The sequence below is a fragment of the Symphodus melops genome (genome assembly GCF_947650265.1).
Source record: "Symphodus melops genome assembly, chromosome: 16".
NCBI classification, from domain to species: domain Eukaryota; kingdom Metazoa; phylum Chordata; class Actinopteri; order Labriformes; family Labridae; genus Symphodus; species Symphodus melops.
The window spans coordinates 5,365,020-5,377,580 of NC_136706.1; the positions used below are offsets into that span (position 1 = coordinate 5,365,020).

The 12,561-nt window shown below is 40.3% G+C and overlaps 1 protein-coding gene across 2 annotated transcripts in view; it reads left to right on the forward strand.

Annotated features, from left to right (window-relative positions):
- Positions 1 to 380: 380 nt before the first annotated feature.
- dym (dymeclin) overlaps positions 381 to 12,561 on the forward strand; it is a 55,021-nt gene continuing 42,840 nt past the window's right edge. Inside the window, exons 1-7 of one of the 2 annotated variants that reach the window (XM_079365092.1) lie at positions 381 to 679; positions 1,353 to 1,559; positions 3,109 to 3,161; positions 3,674 to 3,767; positions 5,710 to 5,846; positions 7,555 to 7,627; positions 10,615 to 10,740. In XM_079365092.1, coding sequence (XP_079221218.1) covers positions 1,420 to 1,559; positions 3,109 to 3,161; positions 3,674 to 3,767; positions 5,710 to 5,846; positions 7,555 to 7,627; positions 10,615 to 10,740 — 623 coding nt within the window. In that variant the 5' untranslated portion in view covers positions 381 to 679; positions 1,353 to 1,419. The remainder of the gene's footprint in view (positions 680 to 1,352; positions 1,560 to 3,108; positions 3,162 to 3,673; positions 3,768 to 5,709; positions 5,847 to 7,554; positions 7,628 to 10,614; positions 10,741 to 12,561) is intronic. The other variant, XM_079365091.1, reaches the window with a different exon arrangement.

Here is a 12,561-nt window from a genome sequence, read left to right on the forward strand (position 1 = left end):
TTTATTGCATACTTTACATAGTCTGTCTGTTTACTACTACAAACCTTTTGAGCTGGAACCTTTCACCTTTCTTCTCACTTTATGGTTTATTTGTTGTTTCAATTTGACAGTAGCAGCATTCATATTGATATTGCCCTTACAAATATGACTAACTTTATTTCTGTCGTTTATAAGTTTGTACTGCTTATTTTGTATACATTAAAGCATATTTTAGGCAATTGTGTGTAGCCTACAGATATTGCACTGCTGTTAAAATCATAAGAATAACGTTCTACGCTTTAAATAAAGATGTAGAAGTAGGTTACATAGAAAACAGACCATAGGCACTCAGGATCTGTCTGCCCCATTTCTAACTGCAGCGTCACATACGTATCAACGACTACGTGTCGTCATTACGCAAGGGGTGGCGACGTGGAAAACATGGAGGACAGTAGTATGTAGAGTAAACTTAATTGTCTTACATGTCGCACAGTTTTAAAGTATTAAACGTTGTAAGGGACGTTTGGTAAACACATTGGATTAAGCTTTTTTTATTTTTTACCTGTGTGGAAAAAAAAAAAAAAACAGTCGTACGTTATCGCGTGAAGAGCCGCGAGAGCCATTGATGACAGGTAAGCCGAGCGGTCAGCTGATTGCAAACACGCAGCCTGGGACGCTAGCCGTTGTCTTTTCCTGCACAGTGAGTGTTAAATCAGACCGGCATGTGAATCAGAAATAATTTTAGTAAAGACGCCATGCATACTAAGACTCGTTAGTGTTCCCAACTGTCAGTCTCGACCACAGGCTTCAGGTTTCTTCAGACAGGATGATGAGCAAGCTAATGCATGCATATCTGAACTACATCTATATATCTAGTATAATTTATTGAGACAGACACACACACTCACACACGCACCCTCTGATTAGTACTTCAGATCCACACAAATATCTTCATTCATTCGTAAACTATCTATCTATTGTTTGTCTTAGCTGGAAGATTCTTTTACTTGTGCACGTGCTGCCTCGCTGGCTGCACCTGTGTGTCAAAGGTGTGTCTGTTAAAGAGAATAAAGCACACGTCCTGGTCCAATATGTCTCATCCTGTTGTAAGTGTGAATGGATTGGTTGGAGGATCTGTTTAGCTTGAATCTGCTTTGAAATCAGTAAAGGGCATTTACTTGAGAGACTCCTGACATTTGTAAACAGTTTTGTACATCTTTGTCATGGATACTCTTCCACTCTCACCTACCTTTGCCTCTATTAGTGCCTTATTTTTGCTCCACAATGACCCTTTGGTTCATGTGCTTTGATGTGTTTTTTTTTTTTTTTTTTGAAGATTCATCTTTATAATCAAAGCATTTTCTCCGTCCTAGGATTTGGTGTATACCTGGTGAAAAAGCAGTGAGTAGTGGTGAATCTGGCTGATTGGAGCCAGTAGAAATGGGTGCCAACACCAGCCAGGTCAGTGACCTCTCTGAGAACCCCAGCCTCAAGTCCCTGGTGGGCACCGTGTCTATATCAGAGAATGATCCTTTCTGGAACCAGCTGATATCCTTCACCTTCATCAGCCCCACTAGCAGGTATATATACACACACACACACACACACACACAAACCAAGAGTTGGTTAAACGTGTCTGATCACATGCTAGAGTCCTACAGTTCATCATTTTAGACTAAACAAACGGCAGCTATCTTCCGGCCTGTTGATTTTTTATTTTTTTTTGCAAAGTTTCCACTGGTAGAGCATTTGACAATAAGCTTATTTATCAAATGGCTGAAAGTCCCAATGAAAATTTAAGCACAAAATGCTTTGTTTTTCAGATGCATGGATGCAGAAGTTGTTTTCTGTTCTATTTTGGGTTTCATAAGAGAGTAAATACTTTTAAAGCCAAAAACTATAAGCCCTAGGTCCACAAGAGCATGCACAGTAGATTCTCTCCCAAGAAGACAAGTCTTATATATTTGAAATAACTTGACAATAGTTTAAGTTATTCATCTGTTAGCCATACCTCGTGATTAGACCCTTACACACACGAAAGAAACACACAGGAATAAAGCGGTTCGAGATTAGACTGATAGCGTATGTAGCAGAGTGTCTGCAGTTGTGTTCTTCAGATGCTGTGAAGGACAAATCTATTTCTGAAAGTTTTACATTTAGAGGACATTGAAATTGAATTCACATCTCAAACATATTTTGAAAATTCCTCAGATTTTGACCTAATACTCATGAGCATTTTCTCAAGATTTATCTGACATTCTCTACCAACTCACATGTGACACACAACCCTCCAAACAACAACAACAACAATAATGTCGTCTTGAAGGATTGTCAGACAGGATCCAACATTAAAGTGTTGACAGACTGTTTGCAGAGCTCACCTGATTAATGATCCAACAGAGTTCTGTTTCCTGCTCGGTCGAGGAAAGATTAACTACCTTACCTGAAGTTTCTTTGTTAATAATTCTAAGAATAAAGTCATTGCATTTTTTTTACAGCAAATGTTAATAATCTATCATGTTGTGGGAGTGTTTCATTTATCCACAGAGCCGGTGCTCTTTTGCACAAGGTGCAAATGGACGTGGTCATTATTGAGCTATGCTTTCAGGAAGTCATCACACATGCCTATCTCAACAAACAGACAGAAAGACTTTGATTAAACCCATGACAGTCTTGACTTGGATCGTGCGCCTGTGTCTCATGTGTACTCCAGTAAATAAAATTAAAAAAACCTACAAGACAAAAAAAGAAGCATCATCTGCCAGTTCAGCTTATAATCGTCACAGAAGTATCGAGAGGGCAGAGAATGGCATGTCTCTCAAACATACTACACAGAGGCATGACATGGCAGGACTTGATTGATCTGTCCATCAGATATAAAAACAAACATGCTGGTGTTTTAAAATGTATAGATGCTGGCATACACAATTGACTTTAAAAAATCTGATTAACCGGTAAACGTATGTCCTTGGCTGTTGCGATATGAGAAAAAGTTGCAGCTCCTTCTGCTGCATTTAAAGTTTAAATCAAGAGAGCAGATGATAAAAAAGATTCAATTTTCTCTTGTGTATTCTTCATGTGTCTGATAGTAATCTAATTCTCTTTTTCCCTGCCTTCCCTTTAAATCAGTGGAGACTCCAAGCTGCTGGAAGAGGCTGTCATCCCCCTGGCCAAGACCCTCAGTATGTTGCTTTTTGATAAGTACAGTGAAACGGGTCATTCCATATTTTTTTTTTTTTTTATTTAAAGTGGGTTTGATGAGCTTTTTTATAAAGAGGAAGTGTTCTACATAGAGTAAAGCGCCAACATTGTAGCTAAGCTAGGTACCACTGTTAACAGAACTGAATATAGCCAATTAAAAGAGTCCTTCTTCGAAACACTTTGTTAGTGAATGTGTATGAATATTATCCGCTCTTTAGATTGGCCACAGAGAGCCTCTTCTTCAGGACTATGTTAATTGTAAAATGTCGAACCATGAATCCAGAAATCTTCCTTTAAAGTTAGTTTTTCTTTTGGTTCTGATCAATACTGAGGTTGCAATGAGTCTCTACTTTGTCAGGCTCAAAATAAAAATGAAAAAACAGTTACTTGTCTTCATGTTTGCATACCATGCATACAAACTGTACATTTTTTATTTGTTATGTCATGTCACTGATACGTTCTTCCCTGTTTTCTTCCCCTCCCCCTCTTTAAGTTGGAAACAACCTCAGAACAGGAAACTTTGGCGCACTTGTCAGAATCTTCCTGGGAAGAACCAAAGAGCTGAAAATCTCCACAGAATGCCAAGAGTGAGTATGGGAACCTCAGAGGAGACAACAAGCTCTGACGGCTGTATCGACAACAATGCACGTCGGTGTTCTTGTTTTTGCGGGGGTGAAGTCCAGTTATCGTTTGGTCACAGGCAAGCAGGGGATCTTTATTTTGTACTGGGGAGAAACTGGGGAGAGTGTTTTTTTTTTTTTTTTTTTTTTTTTTTTTTTTTTTTTTTTTTTTTTAAAGTTTCCCATGAGAAAAACACCCGAGGTATAACCATCAACACATGTGGCATTATTCCACACTCACTGCCAAGACCCATTTCCACACAGACTGACCCTGCCCAAGTCACCAAATCCATCGTGGGGAACTCCTTCTTCTCTTTAAACATCATTAGAGGTTGAAGTTATCGCTCCCCGTCCACACCCATTTATTTTTCTGACAATTTAGACCAGATTTTGTCCTCTAAACAAACCTACATTTTCTGCATGTGACATAATTGCCATGTGCAAATTGTCAATTTGTGGGACTGATTAGACTACTCCCTGTTGGTGCTTTGTGCTTGTGAAACTTTGTGGTTTGAACAGGATGTTTTCAATCATTTCTTGTTTTCCTCGTTACGTGTTTCTCACCAACTTAGTCTTGGTTTTTCCCCCTCTGTTGTATGACTATGATGAAGTTTGTGTCAAACTCGTATGCTGTTATGTTATATGGTGAAAGCTATTGTTACATTCATCTGTTTTCAAGCTGAGGTTTTATTGCAGTTGTCGGGAGCATGATGTTAAAGAATGACCTTACAGTGCTTTATTGTTTTCCTTTTGTTAATCATCATTTTATATGGCCATGGAGGGACATCCAAATGAGGAACAGGAACTTTAAAGGTGGTGTGTCTGACTTTTTGATCCAGTAGATGTCACCCCTTCAGCACTAGCGTTAAACCAAAACAATTACACTATTCCGCAGCCTCGCTTTCCTCCAGCGACACACCTCCAATCCTGCTTCACTCACGTTCACACGATGGATTACCAATAAGTACGTAGCATAATTAAGCACCAACAAGTTGCTTGCGCTGCAATTTTCTGTAGCCTGCATCGTTGTGTTTGCAGGATAATGCTAGCACACTTTGGTTTGACTCAGAGCTTCATGTTGAACATAAATTGACACAGAATGAGCGTGATCTAAAGACACTGACGTGACATCCCAATAAGCACTGATTAGACTATGTTCTTCTTCTTCTCTCTCGTCCTTGAATAAATCAGCTGTCATACACAAGACCATCCCGTCCATGTAAACACAGCTCTGACAACAGTGAAGCTGGAGGGACACACTTCTCACTCATTGTTGATAAACTTAATTTCCGCTTGTAATTATGTGAAAAATGTTTCACATTTGCCCTTTTGTGCAGCTTTTGTTTAGTTGGGAATCCATTGTGATTGCAGTATACACTCTTGAAAAATGAACGCAATCAAGTCTAAGTACTTGTACATTTTAAAGAGATTTGTTGTCACAGCTTTGTGATTTTTGACTATTGAAAATTTGAAAAGCAAACATTTATATTTTTTGTGTTACCCTTCTTTCCTTGAGCGTTTTTGGTCAATTTAGGTGTAATGTCATTATTTAACAACTACTTGGGGGTCAATACTTTGATCTCTCTGGAGTGATGATTTTAATGTCAAAACCTTTTTTTTTTCCCATCAACTTATTTATTCTCAGTAAGCAAAAAAACAACAACCAAGGACACGATTTCCAGCCTCCTCTGATTGAGGTACTCATGTATCCAAGTCTCTCTCCAGTGATAACGTGCACCTGAAATCTTTTCAAGCCATATATGACTGAGTAACGCACACGGTCAGCCAAGCTTGCCTCTGTAAATGTAGGAAATAAAACCACTGGCCCACATCCATCCCTTAATAGAACGTTTATTCCTGTCTGTTTCTGACCTCAATGCGATGTCCTTTCTATCCTTCTCCTCTGCAGTCAGCTGTTTATCTGGCAGGCCCACAACGCTCTGTTCATGATCCGCTGCCTTCTCAAGGTGTTCATCAGGGAGATGAGTGAGGAGGAGCTGCACCTACAGTTCTCCTACCAGGAGAGGGCACCAGGCTCCTGTGGAGGTGAGAGGCACTGACTCATTTGGGGAAAAAAAAAAGGTTTGGCTTGGGAGGTGGAAATAAAGCCAGAAATTGAATAGAAGTCAGCTTTAGAGGATTTAACTTTTTTTGTTGTTGTGAAAACCCTTTCTTATGTATGAAGGGACGAGCAGATGTTTTGTGTAAGACAGATTGAGCTTTTAGGCACTTAAGATCATTTGTGAATACTTTTCACATAATCTACATCATGTACTGAGAAATCTGCTGAACACCACCCTCTAAAGTTCTCATCTCGGAGTAGACTCATTACATGTGAGTTATTACAATACAGTCACAAGGGTCAGTTGTGTAACACTTCTGTTCCTACCTAAAGAGAAATATGAAATTGGCTTTTTAATTGAGCCCAAAAACCCCAGACTACTGACCTGGATCAGATGTCTCTGAGAGACTCTGTTAATAAAGTCTGAATCTACTGCACATCATTATGTGACCTCAAACACTAGCCCCATCTGAGCTTTTTTCCCTAAATAAACCGAAGACTCTCAGCGATGTCAGCCATTGGTTTCTGAAGGGGCGTTTTGAAGAGATGGCGATAACTTTCGGCCATCATAAAACAGGCAAAGAGGTGGAACTGAGGCGTATCTTAAGCCTCTTAGCAAACAGTTACAAAGCATTCCTCTGTCAATCAACTCAGACACGCTCCTAAATAGGCAAATATATGCACTACTCTCAGCCTTGATGTGATCAAACCTTGGGCACATTGGGCGCTCGCCCTATCCACTTGGCCACCGGCGTCCCAAACCATTTTTTGATCCAGGCCGTAGTTTGGTTTATTTCTGCTTTAACTCTTGAGGAACTGCAGTGTTTTTGCGCTGCCACACTGGCTTCATACTTAACCCCTAGAGGTTGCCAGATGATCTCACCACTCTGCAGGAGACCTTGACACATTTAAATAAACAAGTGTTAGGGTTACTGAAGCGATGGACGATTTCAAGAAAAAAAGAAATGATGAACTCCTTCAGTTTTGATCCTTCTGTTGGAGCAGCCTTTAACGTTTGGAGTCCAGAAGTCACTCATACTAATGCACTTTGACATTTTCCTCAAGACAAATGCACTCTCATTCTCGGCTTTCTGCAGGTTATAAAGATACCTTTATTTAGATTCTTTAAGAAGGAGGCAAAAACAGCTTGTCAAAATGGGTAAATAGAAGATAATCCTGGATTTAGGGAAAGATCTATCTAGGGTTCCTAAAAAGGGCTTTAATGATATAGGTCATAGATTATATAAATAGAGAGATTTAGTCTGTGTGTGACTGAGGATGGAGTTCGGAGAACAATTTTCAGCCGATGTTGTCGAGACCTGAAACAAACGCTGTCACCACTCTACTGATGTAAACTCTTCTCCGTTTGATCGTTTGCAAATGTAGTCTAATGTTGCAAGGAAATGATGACAGTCAATATAAGGCCAGGTTTCTCCTGCTGGGGTTCAATTATTCTTTGTGATTAAGGAACAGTGCTGCATGTTATGTGGGTTTAAATGGCTGTAAAAAGCCTGTAATCTCAATCTTACACACTAAACCCTCCTTTCACCGACGGCAAGCATGAAATGAGGATGAGAGGAAGGATAGAGAGAGAGAGGGATTGGTAAAGAGAGCAAAGAGAGAGACTGACTCTGACCAACAGGGAGCTGTGGTCTGTGTCTCATATTATAACTCTCTCTGCTCCTTGTTTAGAATCGGGCAAACAGGACCTCCTCGAGGAGCTGCTGTCCAACCTCGTTCACCTGATCGTTGAAGTGCCCCTGCTGTAAGTATCTGTGCGTGTGTGTGTGTGTGAGTGAAGACAGTTGAGTTAAACACCCCATTGTGTCTTGCATACACTAAAAAGGTCAGACATGCAAGACTGCGCGCCGTACAGTGACATTTCACACAGCTCGCCTCTTCACTCTGCCCTAACTGAATCCACACAGGGATTTGTTAAAGTCCCAACACTCATTATTAAAGATCATGTGTTTGACTTTTATTTATTACCCTAATATTTAAAGGAATCAATCAATTACTGGGGACTTTTGTGCAGCCCACCCCGTTCTTTGTTTTCATTCATGTGCTTTTTTTTTTTTTTTTTTTTTGTCTTAAGTGTCCTGGATGTTAGTCATCAAGCACTTAATGGAAAACAGTTTGGGAAAAAGTTTTGAGTGCGTTACCCTCTGTTAGGATGAATCAAGGACCAAGCAAACAAAGACAAGCTGAAATCCATTATGGAACAAGTTCAGGTTTTGATGTCCATATGTTTCACTTCCTGAGTCCTCAACCGAACTGACATGCTGGAGCACTGGGCTGGAAAAATGCTGAACAAAGAGGAAACAAATAATACTAATAAAAAAAACAGGATGAAACTAAACTAATTAAAGAGAAAGAGAGAGAGAGAGAGAAAGTGCTGAAAGAAGAGAAGGCCTGAAATGAAAGTTGGTTCAGGAGCGACGCCAGTGAGTGGGAGACGCGGGAACATAATGATTGAAAACTGGTATCAGCCTTTACTCCTTGTGGGCGGTGTGCACGCTAACACTTTAAAAAGTGAATGTTTCAGGATATTTATTTTTTTGGTCCCCCTTACTTATCAATGGTAGGATTATCTGCAGCCTGCCACTCAGTCTGTCACATGCAGACAAAGATACAGTGTGTACGTCTCTGCAGACAAAATCTCCCCTGCAGTGTCAAAACAAGTTCACAGGAACATGACAGTTGGTTTTTCCTTAACACAGCATCTTCCATTTCTCTTCTCTTTTCCCTTGTCTGTATTGTGTTATTCTTGGCGTCTTCCTCCTCTTCCTCCTCCTCTCCCTGTCTACCAGACCAATCATGCTTTCTTTCTCTTCATCTCTCCTTCTCTTCTGTTGTCTCCGGACATCAAACCCCGGCTCTTATGTAAATGCTTTTCAGCATTCCAACATTATTCATTGTTCCCAGCTTTTGAGACTCTACCTGTTTTTCTTCCCTTCACCACTTTGTGGCCGTCAGCCCACTTCCTTCGTACGTGCTCTTGGTTTGGTTCAGAATATTACCATTCTTTTGGTATAGCTCCCCCACATAATCTCTAACAGAGCTTTGTACTTTAACAGCTCCTCCGGATACGATTTTATAGTCTTGAGTCGACGAGGAAGAGAGAATTAAGAGAATGAAAGGGTTCAAAATGATGTTTTTGAGGTTTGTAGTTGATATTTATAGACACCTTCATTTATCATCAATCCTTTTTTTTTTTTTTTTCAACAAAATGGTCAGATGATGTGTGATGATTATATAATTTAGAGCAGTGGTTTTCAATTGGTGGCTCGGGACCCAAAAGTGGGTCGCGGAGTGGTTTTCAGAGGGTTGCGAACGTATGACTGGGGAAAAAAAGTTTATGAAGCGCTCTTAAAACATGTTGGTTTAGTTGATTCTCAGATTGTCACGAATGTAGTTTTTGTGGCGTTTCGACTAATGGCAGATTATAGATTTTGTAACATGTTCTCACAGTCTGCTTCTCTTTTTCTGGCTTTAAATCATTAAAATGATATGTCTGTTATTGACTGATGAAACAATATTAAACATCTGGGTTGAAGAGCCTGATGTGGAATTAGCTGGTGTTAATGTCTTAGTCAGGGAGGGTGATGTTTGGCCGGCGTGAGTCGGGACTGGAAGAGTGTGTGAAAGTGGAAAACAACCTTGACCCCTGTTTCAGGTCAGGCTGGTTCAGTGGTGTGTTTATGTGACAGGAAGCAGGTAACGGCTAAGATCTGCCCTCCACTCCAAAATATATTTAGCTGATTGTTAACTTTTACTGTTTGTGCAAAGTTGGACACTAAAAGCGTTCATAAACTGACGGGGGGGGGGGGGGGGAGTTTCTCTGGGAGTTATGTTGGTGCACACTAGGTTTAAATTCTGTCCTTGTGATCCAGCATTCAACGCCTTAACGTGTGTTTTGGAAACTTTTGACAGTAGTCGTATTTCCTGGACATTTTCTGGAAGATGAAAAGGAGCAAGACAACATGTTATGGAATATGTTGAAGGACACTTTCTTTGTAAAACATCTTTTTGTTTTTGAGGAGAGATCATTTCTTTATATTTTTCAAAACAAACTCTGAGGGGATGTTTTACTTTAGCAGACTATTATGAACACTTGTCACATGTTTTTTTTCTTCAGTCTTCTGACTATTCAAAAGATTTTTACACCGCAGGTCACACCTACGCATTCACATACTGATGGCAGAGGATGCTGTATAAAGTGGCAAATTACAGAACTAACTCTTCCTATTAGTGTGGAATAGACATTCATACGTCGCTGACAAAGCATCGTGAGCTACTCTTGGTTAAGTGTCTTGCCCAAGGAGACATCAGCCACGTAGCTGCAGGAGTAGATCACAATGTTTTGCAGCTATAACCGGTGGATTAAAATCAAACTATTAATGCATTGAATGTTTTTATTATTTCAGAAACAGCCGTTTTCTTTTTATCACAGTGATGGTGTGGATAAATATTCAGTCAGTGTTGGTCTTTTAAAATCTGGAGTCCAGGACATTACCGATTTTTAAAAATGCTTTCGATTCTGAGATGAGACCTTCAAAAAGTGTTCTTGAGACCAAGACCAATTTCAAGCTGTGTTCAGTGTCAGAAAACTGGAGCTACACGTGTACAGGACTAAATCACGAAACTGTGTTGAAATTGAACATGCTCCTTAAAAAAAGTCTCTTTACCTGACAGGATGTGACATAAGAGAGTTTAATGTAACTCTGGGTGCATTTCTCTTCTCTTCTGCAGAGACATCACCTATAGCATCCTGTTTGAAGCTGTGACCACACTCCTGGTATTCTTCTCCTATCAGCTCTTCCACAAAGAAATCCTCCGAGATGGATTAATCTACCAGCACGTCATGAAGGGACGATGGTAAGAAAACGCACACAGGGGGGCGCTGGTGGCGCAGTGGCGGTGCGCGCGTCCTCGTGTATCGAGGCTATAGTCCTCACGCAGGCGGCCCAGGTTCGCGTCCGGCCTGTGGCTGCTTTCCCGCATGTCCATCCCTACTCTCTCTCTCTCCCGAATTTCCGATCCTATCCACTGTCCTCCCTCTATAATAAAGGCTAAAAATGCTCAAACTAAATCTTAAAAAAAGAAAACGCACACACACCCCTGCATCTTACCTGATTTAAGATGTAAGATCTTATCATCACCTCAACATCGAGCTTTATAAAACAAGCACATAACGGGGATATTTTATACTTTTGAGACGGAGTTATGAGTTAAGTGGATCCTCTACAATCTGTTAAAGACTTTTTTTGAATGCAGGCCCAAATCACTTTGGATGTCCTCCAGTCCAATGTCACACCGTCTGATCGGGCCTACTGTTCCTCCGTCCTCTTTCAGCTGCCAGTCAGTCTCATCGTGTTCCAAACAATGTCTTCCTCTGTCATTCAATTTCTACTCCAAAAGAAAGAAGAGAAAAAAAAAATCCCACACAGACCTTTTTGTATTCTGTGACCTTGTCTGAGGGAAAACTAACTGGCAAGTCTGTGTTTGAAAATCTAGTGACAAGTCAACAAAATAAAAGCAGAAGTTGAAACAAGTGATGCTGATCTATTTATTCAAAAGATCGGATCCCAGATCCCTGAGTTCTCCGTTATCTGGAATGTAAATAAAGTCTGATAAACGCTTCGCTGCACTTGCGTTTGGAAGTGTAGCGCTGCAGTTTTCGATGGGTGCACACAGAGGACAGAAGTAATTTTCTTTTAGGGCTCTCACAGCATAAGAGCCAAACGAGAGCACTCTGGATTAATTGCTAGTGAGGTGAAGAAAGACTTCCAAGTAGTTGATGTTGGCAAAACAGATTGGAGGGCAGTCTGTGGTTTTAACATCGGGTCTGTTGGAAAAAGCAAGGATTCTTTATAGTCAGTAAGGAATCTTTATAGTCGTGATCATTTACATCACGTACAGTGTTGTATTTCACCCACTGGGAGATGTGATGACAGATAATGTGGACTCCAGTTTAAGGGTTCATTCTTTGGGCTTTTTCTGACTTCATTTTGAGATAGGACAGTGGATGGTGTCAGAAACTGGAGAGAGAGAGAGAGAGAGAGAGGGGAATGACGGGCAGGTCGGATCTGGACCCGGGCCGTCCGCCTACAGGACCAAAGCCTGTGTTTGGTCTGACATGTGCGTTAACTGTATGAACCCTGATGCTTTCACCTAAGTTCTGTAAGCATAAATGAAGTTATGAGAAGTTGAGACGCGTGCACACATCTGCATAAAAAAAAGTCCTGTGTCGAGGATTAGTTTTTTCTTCTATTAGAATGGATGCAACAGGAAACTATCAAAGAAGACTTATTGGCAGAAAATGGCCTAGACTTTTGATAAAGCAAATCCTTTAAATAAGCGTGTTAATATGGGGGAAAAAAAAGTTATATGGTCACAAGAAAAAAATCATTTTTTTTTCAGCAGCCGAGGAACAGCTGTAGAAATAAAATCAAAGTTAGACCACAGGACTCGATGACCTTGGAGCTTCATATTTGGAGATTTGTTCAGCTAAGATGGAACCTTTTTTAAAAATGTGTTCCAATGCCAATGTGTTCATATTGAATAGACGTTACATCAACATTTTAAAGACCTTTGACAAAGTTTGAAAGACGTATAAGAAAGTAGCACTGTGTTAAAAAGAAAGTTGAACTTTGAAATATTAACAGGCGAACTGTCATGTCTCAGGTTTTTAACTTT